Here is a 12,640-nt window from a genome sequence, read left to right as displayed (position 1 = left end):
TGCACACCGTTACGTGAGCCTGGGTAGGCGGGGCTCTTAACTAAATTAATTCTAAACACGCCAAGCAAAAAAAAAAAACTACGTCCACACACTAAGTTTAGCTGTAATTTCACATAATTCCTGATCAGAAGAATAAAACTAAAACGATCAACTGACTTGGCATTTGTAGTCACAACTGGGGCTTTCCGTTCTTAGTCACCTCTCTCCCCCCCCCCAAGCCTTTTTTTCAGATGAGCGATTGTTATAAAGTATTCTTTTCCCGCTTCACGATTAACATTTGGTTCAATTACTATTTAACTTTTCCACGACTGCATTGCACGCGGCAGTATTTTTTGAACGTATTGCTGTATTATTTATTATCCAAATCCCACAGTTCTGGAAGGGATCTGTTGGTTTCAATGAACGGAAGGAGTCACTCCCTTGTCGAAGCGGCCATTGTGGCATGTCCCGCGCAACTCACGAAACTGACGGATAACTTGAGCGAACTGTCAGTCGACCGGAAGAAACTGAGGTTTTCACGAGCTCACGCCAGTACCGAAGGATTCAGTTAATCGTTCACGCGTAACGACACACACTGAACGTAATGAACAGTGTTTAATGTATTATTTATCATCTCACAAAAGCACGGTTTTTTGAATGCAGCTTTTGATGTGCAACTCCTTAGTTCTCGGTATACGGCATTTTGCAGGAGTAATGTCGTGAATTTAACGGAAGTCTAATAGAACGGAAATGTGTAACAACCACGCTGCTGTCATCCCTGGCGGATAGCGCGAACCAAAGTTCACAGTCACAAAGGGAAATTTTATATTATTCACTGCTTAGTTGATTTTAACAAGATGGGCAGTATTTTAATAAAATTATTGGTCGAAAATAAAGTCCAAGACCGGGGTCTAGTAATTTTTCAAGTCGTCTTCGCTTTTATCGGAGCCGTTTGGCACTGCAAATTGAATGATTCGGTATTCGACGTGGCTAGTTCGGCAACGAATTCTAGTGGCGGTGTAAGTAAGTAAGTGTGATCCGATTTAAGAAATGTAGTTGAAAAGACAATTTCGATATATTCATCATGCTCGGTATTATTTAAAATAATTCTGCGTTAAATTTCATGTCCGAGTTTCGTGTTGTGAGTGCACTTCCAACGTGAGAACACGTGAATTTGCTCGTTACCCAAGGTTAGATGTTACACATCTCTGGCGAGTACTGAAAGACTCGACTCATCATTTTTTTTAAACACCTTTTTAATTAGTTGCAAATCTACCACTTCGCTTCCCTGAACTTGGCTAGAACATACTGTACTCATCTAAATGAAGCTGGTTATACCTTATTGAAAAAATTACAGATACAACAAAACAGAACCCACTCCGAAGAATTAATATTAACACTTAAATATTTATTTTTGACCTGTTTTTGTAAATAATATCAACAAGTCTTCACAACAAACTATACTAAAAAAATTAACTACAAAAACATGTTTTCCGTTCCTAATCAAAACGTTAGGACACGTTAATTTTTTTCTTGATCATTTATCAAATCATACAAGTAAACATCTTTATCAATTTATATGTCATTATAATAAATTTATGAAGGAATATACGAGTAATATAAAAAAATCAAAATCATGCTTTTTGTTATTTTTACAAATCAATGTATATTATTAATTCATGTCATAATGAATTAATAATAAAATTAATAAACAGTTTTATATTATATTTGTCGACTATTGAAGAGTGATATATGAGTAAATGAACTGAATTTTTTAAAACAATAACACCCAAATCTGTTGTTTTAGAAACCAAATTGACCCGACAAATAATACCGAAAAATCTCATCCTTAACTATATCAAGCTCTCGTAACTCCATGCTTGAATTTTGAAGTTCATACCTGACCCTACATGTTCAGTAAACCGTCTCTGATCTCTATGCTGCTATAGTTCCGCGTGATTCCGAACGTAACACGGAAGAGCCCAGCGATACGGGAATGTCTCTCAGAGCTGGGGGGAATTAACGGGGCCCTGGGAATCGTGCCTGGAATTCGCCACGAGGGTCGATGCGACTCGGCGATTATCCGGACAACGTCGATTCACCTCTCGATTCGCCGCCCCTACGCGAGCATTCGATATCCGGTCACGGACATAGAGAGAGAGAGAGAGGGAAGCCCAAAGCTGGAAACGCGATGCGAATTGGACGCCATGCGACATCGGAACATCGCTTTATGTAAACATGCAGTTTTATTTTCATTCGCGTGACAAACCGAAAAAAAAACTAAATTCTTGTTATTTACTCTCGTTGCGTACACAAAAGCTATCACTGTTTACAATACTGATTTTAATTGAGTTACCTAAGGAAAATTCGATATTTATTAAAAAAAATTACCTAAACGAATTTTAAAAGTTTCAAAAATTGCTTTATTTGGCAAAATATAAAAAAAATTGAAAAAAAATCTAAAAATGTATTGGATTTACTATGCACAAGTTTAACCATTATTCGCAAACAAAATTTGGTGGTGATTCTAGGTGGTAATTAAAACCAATTACACATTTATTTAGAAATATTAAAAAAATTAATTTATTATAGAAACTTTAAATTTCCCACCTACCCGGGCACACATTCTGTGTGGCGATCTTCAGAAGGAACCAAGCAATTTGAAAACTGCTCAAGATATCAGAGTAGTGTCTGTTTAAGAAAAGCAGTTAAGAATGCGCTGAAGGTGAAAAGGTAGTTATGATTCCGTATTTAGCTTTTAAACTGGATTTTTAGGAGAGTGGAAAGGTTTAAAACAAATGTTTTCAGAATAATGTCTAGATATGAAAAGCCCGGTGAAGGTTCTTGGAAGTACCAAGAGCACTTGCAGTACACCTATATCTTAACTTATCCGCTATCTAATGTTATGGTCACCACTCTAATTTAATAATTTTCATAATTTTCCTATGTACGATGAGAAGACTGCGCGCTAGGTTAGAGCCTGCTCTTGGAGGCAATACCACGCTATAAGCACCAGCGAGAGTCGCACTTATCATCCCGCCTAACTAACACAAATATACACCTGAGTAGATGGACCCCTTAGGAGATAAAACTTTCAGACTATACAGATACACTGTTTCATATGCCTACAACTACTATAGTAAAAAAAAAATAAGGGCTCAAGATACATTTTTCTCAAACTATCAGTGAGTAGTGGAGTGTACCTGATGTGTTACAAGTGTGTGATAACTACATCGTCAAACCGCTACCAAATTTTTAAACCAAATTCAGAATAACAATAATTTGGTTATATAATGTAATTTAATGGTTAATATTTTAAAACCAAGGTGATGGGGCTGAATTCTCATTAAACCTGTATTTACTATTAAAAAAAATCCTTAGCTAGTTCAAAACAGGACATGCACAAAATTATGGACATGATTGGTTTACAATTTATTTACTATGCGTTAATTAACTTCACGATGACTCTAAGGTCTGTTGAGAGTGTTAGTATATAGGTTTTTAAGTGTAATTCTCTCGCGACAGCTGACCAGTAAATATATTCGCAACAATATATACAATAAACCTAAAAAAAGGTACTATTTTACATTTACCGCAATTAAAATTTCTAGATAAATACGATAATTTAAAGCAGAAATTACCTGATAAATTTAAGCTCGTAACAATTTATTGCCACCAGATGATAAATTAAACATAAGCAAATCCCAAATCCAGCCCAAATGTTAACTTATTCAGCTGTCATTGGTTGTTGCGCCATGCATCCGTAGCATAAATAAAATATATTCATTTCTTCACGATCACAACACGTGATCGTGAATAAGTAGGTTTGAAATCGTGGCGGTCAAATGTTGTGCACACGAGTCAGGTACTACGATACCATTTTTGAAGATAAACTTATTTAGAACCAGTGGGTTAGGTAGAGCTGATGACGTAATCATAGCGTAACTTTTTGTTAGAAAAGTATAGTAACGGAAGAAAGTGTAACGATCATAGCATTACGGAAATTTAGACGATCAGGATGAGAGTTTGTTCCACTGAAGGAACTTAAATGGCTAAACCGAGTGTTAGGGAGGGGCGAATTATTGTGGTTGCGGATACGTAAATTGCACATTTTAAATCCCTTTGACACTACTATAAACATAATTTTTATAAATAAACATAAAAATAATTCACGTATAACACTAGAATTAATAATAATGACCCTCGAAACACGAATTTATGTAATAATATTTCAGCTTGTAAGTTACTGGCCGAAAACACAGAAGGCAGTAGCAGCGCAGTGTGCTGCAGTGTAACTGCAAACAGTCTGCGAAGTTTCGCTTCTAACGCGCATGGTAGCCCACGCCCGTGAGGTGGTGACTGTCTGGTTCACCAAACGGCGAAGAGTTCTTTAAAATGTCTGATTTCGAAAAAAAAAAAAGAAAAAAAACAATTAAGAGCCATTGCACTTGCCTTCACAAGATACGTTTCAACGTTTGGTCTTTGGCATGTTTCTTTTCGTCGGTGGAAAAAAAGAAAACTAAAACGGGTGTTTTTCATGGATTTTTTTCGGCATGAATAATTTGAAACATAGTATTATAAAATGTACAGGATTACTTTGATCTTTAAATCTTGGCTTCGTAAAAGATAATTTTATAATTCAATGGATTGCCTGAAGTGAAATAGTGACTATCTGCTGCAAATATTTCCCGCTATGAAGCCATTGACGTTTTAATTTAATTCAGTACTGGGAATGACTGTTAATTAACAAGTTATAAAATTACATTAAGTTTTAAAATCGCTTAAGAGGCATGCCTTAACAGGGGAGTATCTGCGTTCGTGAGGCAAAGCTCGCGATGTCGCCTCTGAACTGGCGTGGGGTCTTTTCGGCGTGCATAGGACCATAACCATAACATGAGATGGCGGAGAAATGAAGATAAAGGTGTAATGAAAGGCCTTTGAGCACTTTCAATAATCTGCACCGGACGTTCGACGTCTAAAAGCTCTTTTAAACTCCCCTAAAAAATACAGGTTAGAAACGAAATACGAAAACTATACCCATGCTATTTTATAAACAGGAACCACACTATAACTTGAGCAGTTTTCAAATCACGTGGTTTCTTCTGAAGCTATGCACACCGTATGTTTGTCCAGGTAGACGGGCCCTGTGGCATGCAGAGATTACGAGCATAAGGTCCAATTCTAGGCGAGGGGAGGTGAAGCCAAAAGGACAGGGGGGATTTCACTGTTTTATGCGTACCAATATGGCGGCCGTTTATTTACAAAGGTATCCGATTTACCTGTTTTGGAGTTTAAAACGGGAGAAAATTTTAAATCATATAATTACGTTTGTATTATGAAGATTCGTTTTGTACTTTTAAAATATATGAACATAATAACCAGGAATATTTTGATTTGATTTTCTTCCGAACAGCTTTACTACAGTCGTTAACAAAAGCAGGCTAGAACAGCTTCTACAAATATAAACAAACGTCCGCCACATTGGTATGTGAAAAACAGCTTCAAGTCTGACGGCCAACGCTCCGTCGCTGGTGTTGAAACCAACATGGCGTCTCTCAGGGCCGGGCTGGGCGCCTCGATCCGCGCGCTCCTGGCGGCCGGCGGGTGGACCTCGCTGGGCGAGGAGGAGGAGGAGCAGCTGGGTGAGGGGGCAGCGGGCGCCAGGCAGCATAGGACGACAGCCGTGCACTCGGCGGTGAGGCTGCGCGACCCAGAGGCACTGGAGCTGCTGGCGGGCGCCGAGGTGTCGCCGCTGGCCCTCGACCTGCACGGCTTCACGCCGGTGCACCTCGCAGTCTCCGAGCAGCTGGGCGACAGCCTCAAGGTGCTGCTGCAGGTGCGTGTGTGCTCGTGCTTGCCGCGCGGCTACCGATTCTTACTCCTCGCTGAATAGCTGGATCTCTAACACCTCTCCTGTTTCGCGTGTACGGCATATTCCGTATCCACACCCGTGGCCGGTAGGGCTCACGCCAAGAGGGCTGGCTTAACAAAACAAAAGCGGGAGAAATCCCTTACTCAGTCATACTGAAGTGTTGTTAACATCACATTAACCTCCCTCCCCGAACACGCCCGAATATTCACCTTAGGCCAACCTCGGGCTTATTTTAATATATTTATATTTCTCTGTTTATTTTAATGTAGCTATACTAACCCAACTAACCGTCCATAGTGTTTTAAAGTGTTTTAATGTAGCTAACCCAACCGACCACTTTTAATATTTGAATTAAATTTTCCTGCGCAAAAATAAAACAAATCCCGAGGTTGGCCGAAGGTGAATATTCGGGCGTGTTCGGGCAGGGACAGAACTTGATGTACATCTTAGGCTTCTCTTTAATAACAGACACCTATTTCATAGACTAATGTTAAAGAACAGACACTCACTCCATAGACTAGTATATTTAGTAAAGACACCAAGTTCATGCTAATAATAGCTTAACAACACACACGCCCAATCCATAGAGGTATAGGTATAACACAACACGGACACGCGCTTCACGGACCAACACCTCGAGGATGGACGCAGGCGTACGAGAGCCGCGGCGCGACCATCGTGGACCTGCCGGACATCCGCGGCCGCACGGCGCTGCACCAGGCCGTGGCCTCGGGCTGGCTGGAGGGCGTGTGCATCCTGCTGGAGGCGGGCGCTGACGTGTCCGTCCAGGAGGGCGCCATGGGGCTGACGGCCGTGCACATGGCGGCGGAGCGCGCCCGGCCCGACATCCTGCGGGAGTTCATCGCCATGGACGACATCGACGTGTCGGTGAGCGGCGGGTGCAGCGTGCTAGGCTTTAAACCAGTTTTTGTCTTGGGAGGTCCTGTACTACCAAACGAGCTCTTAACGATCTCAGGGGCAAGTAACATATCCAACCTAGGTACCAACTGTAGAAAAAAATAATTTTATCGTAGTTTAATGAATATTAAAATACTGTTACGATTTTAATAATATTTGTGTGGAGAACTGGGTTAAGTTTTTATTAAACAGTTTCATTGATTACCAATATTTACATCACTAATAAATAATCTTACTTAAAATGCCTAGTAATCAATTACTCGCAAATAAAAATGTTTATTCCCCAGTCACTCGGTGTCTCGAAGTCCTTACACACCGCACACATCGCTGGACCTCACCTCTGGCGCAACTCTCGCCGCAGCACTCCTCGTGGACCTCTGTAGCGGGACTCCGTCGCCAAACTGCGTCGCCGCCCTCGCACTTCCCTTCGCCAAGGTTCCGCTTGACGCTTCGGTCGGAACTTCACTCGGGACTCTCACCGCACCCGCCGCACTCTCGCCATCCAAAAACTCTCTCGCCGAGAAACTGTCGCGGAGGCCAGCGTCCGGGCTTAAATAGACCCTGGTGCCCTTATAGAAGTGACGAACGCAGCTGGGGCCACTCGCGTCATTACGCATCGACCCGACGCCCGAAGCATCGAGAAGGGCATTGTTAGCTCACGCGACGGCCCGCGGAGTTTCCCAGGCTGCCCAGTGACAGGTAGCGGCGCCGTAGCAGAGTGCCACGCGGGGAGCGAGGTAGAGGAGGAGGGGGTAGCGACGACCCTTGTAATCCGTCCAGGTGCGTGTTGCAGGTCTTACGCCAATGGCCGCGCGGGGCCGCCAGCCAGCTCCGAACCCAGCTCGCGCCGGGGTCTGGTCTCTCTCATTTGTAACAATACTTAAAATCAACAGCATACTATAATTGTACCAAACATTGGGACACGTATATCATGGAAGAACAAACATACACCTATTCCATTTCTCCATTGGGGTGTAAAACAAATAATTACGACTATGACCGGTGAACTACTAATGATATTAATCGAGAAGCGAACACGCCCGAATAGACCCGAAGGTACACACGTAAATCAAGCCATTGTATAAATTGTGCCAGTATGCCACACTGTTAACTCATGAAGTTAGGGAATAGTCAGGAGAGGGCATGCTGTGTCGTAGTTAAAGTCATTTATTTTTTACCTGTCATCGCCATATTTAAACGTCCAAAGCATTGTGTAAATTGGTGCGTGACTACATCAGGTGATGGTTAGTAATTAGAATCTCCGTCGTTAAACAACACTCACTTCCATGAACTACTGTAGTTTAAAACTGTTTCCACGGTGCAAACAATATGCGTCAGCCAATTTTTCTGGTGTCTAACCAAATCGGCACAGACCATTCATACTTTTACAATGTAATCATGAAAATACGGCCAGTTCCTGGGTACGCTACTATAAGTCCCTTGCACAATATCTTTAAATGTCCTTAAAAAAGCTATAATTTGCTTTTTATTGACTGAGGGCTCTTAAAAGTCTGTAAATTTGACTAATAAACCTCAAAAACCCGTTAGTAAAGACTGATAGCATGTAAGTTTATGATAAATGCGAGTATTCGAATGTTCATTTGTTTCCGACCTGGAAGTAAACAACTCTTCGCTTATGCGCAGTGCAATTGATGAATTTCAGGCTACATAATAAAATTTTATGTATTTAAAAATTTTGTTTTGATTCGTTTTTCGTATGTTTTATCTCACCTTCAAACTAAAAATCTGTTTTTATGCTGTCTTTATTTGAACCCATAAAGTAAATGTTGTGGCCTACAAATTTCAGATGGACACCATGCTTTGGTAGGATAAGTCTTACAGAGATACTTATGAACAATAGGGGCCTTATCTGAAGGAATAGACTAACCAACTAAATTATTATTAAAGTTGTTTTTGACGTGATAACGTCTTATAAATCGATGAAAGCCGGCTGCAAACACGAAAAAGCATGACTCATTGTCACATTCCGCCTGAGCCGAGCGTGCAAGAACCGGCCAACCCACCGTGCGAGAAAATCTTCTATATAATATCAAACATGTTAAGGCGGGCTTTTTAGAAGCAGCAATTTAAAAAAAAAAATTGATTTATTTGTTCAAATTCGTAATTTCAAATTAACAATTTATTGACATTGATTTGATTTTATTTTATTTCTATAACTAATTGTTCGTGATTATATTTAAACATATTATTTAAATTAAATTTGCAAAAACTGTAAATAATATTTGAAAATTAATAAGTATGCAATTTTTCATCAATGTTTTCTTATGACGTTATCACGTAACATTATCGTCCGTAAACAGACTTTACAGACAACCTCCTTTATTTTTTCCTTGAGGTATTTTGTGACATCACAGATAATATTTTTCGCTTGTCGGTAGTGGCGAAGGAGGCAAAGATGGGGGGGGGGGGCATTTAATTTAGGTTCACACCTCATAGAATTCACCAATACTCCCCCAGGCATATGATCCCGTTAGGGTGTGGTCCTGGTTGGGAGAAAGATGGGTCTTTTTTACATGCCTGACACTGTTGCCAGTGCCCAACATGGGTTCCGATAACCGGGAAATAGATTCGCCATTTCCAATCGCGGCATGTTACTGGTGAGCGCACGGCTAGGTCGAGAGGTTGAGGAGACCCATCCCAACTTCGGCCCCACCGACCCGCCCCCAGCTCACCCATAAACCTCCAGACCACCTACAGATACAGAGCTAGCCCCATCTGTGGAATCTGATTAGAACCGTCACAGAACCATACCTCTCACATGAGGGAGACCTAAGATGCACATAAAGTTCTGCCATTCCCGATTACACCCGAACAATTCACCTTCGGCCAACTTCGGGATTTGTTTTATTTTTGCGCAGGAAAAAATTAATTCAAATATTAAAAGTGGTCGGTTGGGTTAGCTATATTAAAACACTTTAGAACACTATGGACGGTTAAGTTAGGTTAGTATAGCTACATTAAAATAAACAGAGAAATATAAAATATATATAAATAAACCCGAGGTTGGCCGAAGGTGAATTGTTCGGGTGTGATCGGGAATGTCATAACTTTATGTGCATCTTAGGCTTCCCCTCACATTATGGCGGGGGGGGGGGGGGGCGGTGGGAGCGCGCGCTGGTGGTGTCGACCAGGGCCCCCACATGGCCGGTGCTACCGTTGCTATGGCAACGGGGCCCATGGGTCTAAGGGGCCTGCAAAGGAAAGAAAAAAAATCTTAAAACAAAAAAGTAGACAATTTTAAATAAATCATAGTAAACAATCAAACAGAATGGGCCTAAATTAAGTTACCGATGAAATATTTCACTAGAGTAATATTATTCGGAATATATGCTGTGCGTACAGAACGTGTCTGAATCTACAACTGCGAGTAACAAAACCACCACCAATTGACGTGACACCATGTTGACAGTACAGAACACTTACACTCATTATTCATTTGCCATTATTCAAAATAAATTTACGTTGACAATCGAAACACTGACTTAAAATTACTTTTAATATGTTTTAAAAATAATTTTGAAAAGGTTAAAAAAAAATATAACTAAAACATTGTACATAAAGGAAAAAATAATTGGTTGTCTGTAAAGTCGGTTTACGGGCGATAGTTTAACGTGACAACGTCATAACAAAACATTGATGAAATGATTGCATACTTTTATGAATAACATTGAATCATTTTTATTGAATTATCACTATTTTGTATGGATACAAAGAAGGAGTGAAATGAAATCTACAATTTAATTGACAAATTTACTTTTATTTGCACTCATTAATTCAAATATGTTTATTACTTTAACAATTAGATTATTTTAACTATAACTTTTATACATGTTTGCTATTTAACTTCTTCCAATCTGTGTTATTCTGTCAAGGATAGGACGATGATGGGAAAAGTAGGAAACGAATGGGAGTGTGTTTCAAGTTCAAGGTGCCTCGAAAAAGTCAAAATCGATGGTTGTTCCCAATCGAGTGGAAGAGAGATAGGTGCGGCGCTAGCGTACAATGAGCGTAACGGGACAATGAGTGTAACGGGACATTTCGTGTAATGGGACAATATGCGTAACGGGACAACGAGTCATCCTTTTTTCGTGCGTGCAGCCGGCGTTCATCGATTTATTAGACGTATTCACGTCAAAAAACATTTTTTTTGTCTCTGTTAGATGAAAAGGGGAGGGGCGGGGGGCATCATGACTTCTAGCAACGGGGGCCCCACATAATGATGTGGGGGGCCTGGTGTCGACAGACGCTGAACGCCGCGGACAAGGCCGGGGACACACCCCTGGCGCTCGCCGTCGAGAGCCGCAGCCTGCCCTGCGTCAGACTGCTGCTGGAGGAGGGCGCCGACGTCTCCCGGCCAGTCGCCGACGACTGCACCGTGCTGCACCTCGCGGCCAAGTACGACGAGCCGGACATCCTGGAGGAGCTGCTCAAGGTTACCAGCCCACGGCCGGAGGGTCGAACGCTAGCACCCGATACACACTTTCTCACTCGATGGACATTCGGGATCCGTGCGGATGCCACCCTCTCCAAGCGCTTCCCGATACGGGCGGGTGTTCCTCAAGGCTCCATACCGAGCCCTCTACTATTCGTCGTGTTTCTCCGTGAAACACACAATGTATGCTGATGACACCACGATCATCGCTCGCGGTACCACCGCCGAAGATCTACGTAGCTATTTACGAACAGCATATTTACACTACAGAACAATATCAACTACACTAGATAATAATATCAACCACACTAGAGAGAAATGGTCAATACACTAGAGAGTAATGGCAAATACACTAGAGATTAATACCATATACACTACAGACTAACACCAAATACACACGATACTAATACCAACCACGCTAGAGAGTAATATAAAATACATTATAGTCTTACACCATTTACACTACAGACTGATAGGTACAACTACATCAGATACTAATACCGAATACTCTCGATACTAATACCAACTACACTAGAGAGTAATATAAAAATACACTAGAGTCGAATACCATTTGCACTACAGACTAATACAACTACACTAGATAATAACACCAAATGCACTAGAGACTTACACCAAATACGCAATAGACTAATACCAAACGGCTCCAGATTTTTTTTGTGCGGAAATTCTGTCGTTGTTGCCACATCAGACCGATAGACAGCAGGCGGTCAGCCAGGTTTGGTAATAAGCATGATTAAACTATTCCGGAACGAATAAAGTTAATCTGTTTTATTATTTTTTAAGAGTAGTTCCAATAAAAAAATACATAATTCGTACTGTCAAAGTAATACGGCAAAATGTCAAAAGTAGAAACTTTTAACACAATTAAACAAGAGGGTATATTATTGCAATACCATGGGTAAATTTCAGACTTGCGTCCATCGCAACATCGTGTTTTGACCATTATTTTTCAAAATTCAGGTATGGCCTTATTACATTGTTAAGATTGGCAAATGTTGTTTCCATTGGCGATCTTAACTCAATTTCACATTTTTTGAGATATGGCTCTATTACTTTGACATGTACATAGGTTTACACCTCTAATTTACATCGATACTCCCCCAGGCAGTTAATCCCGTTAGGGCATGATCCTGGTTAGGAGAAGGATGGGTCTTTTACATGCTGTTATCTCCTGCAGCGACTCGACCAGAGTTGCCAAGGGAGATAGGGTGGGTTTTTATCTTGCAAAGAAACTAAACAGTTTTGTGTACAAGATGCTTTTATTGATTATAATATAGCACACGACAAACATGCAAACTTGGTCGCCGTTTGCTTCATTAGCCGAAACAGGTTAACTGCAAATGGCTGACGCTCTCTGTGATCACAAATTACACACTTTTACTTTGATGCAACGAGTA

The 12,640-nt window shown here is 41.0% G+C and overlaps 1 protein-coding gene across 1 annotated transcript in view; it reads left to right on the top strand.

Annotated features, from left to right (window-relative positions):
- Positions 1 to 12,640, top strand: part of LOC134539011 (transient receptor potential cation channel subfamily A member 1 homolog) — a 64,169-nt gene that overhangs the window by 28,055 nt on the left and 23,474 nt on the right. Inside the window, exons 12-14 of the mRNA XM_063380675.1 lie at positions 5,539 to 5,815; positions 6,503 to 6,739; positions 11,034 to 11,222. Of these exons, the coding sequence (XP_063236745.1) occupies positions 5,539 to 5,815; positions 6,503 to 6,739; positions 11,034 to 11,222 (703 nt within the window). The remainder of the gene's footprint in view (positions 1 to 5,538; positions 5,816 to 6,502; positions 6,740 to 11,033; positions 11,223 to 12,640) is intronic.

The sequence above is a fragment of the Bacillus rossius genome, chromosome 14, assembly GCF_032445375.1.
Source record: "Bacillus rossius redtenbacheri isolate Brsri chromosome 14, Brsri_v3, whole genome shotgun sequence".
In the NCBI taxonomy this organism is placed as follows: domain Eukaryota; kingdom Metazoa; phylum Arthropoda; class Insecta; order Phasmatodea; family Bacillidae; genus Bacillus; species Bacillus rossius.
This window is presented reverse-complemented; position numbering and strand designations above follow the sequence as displayed.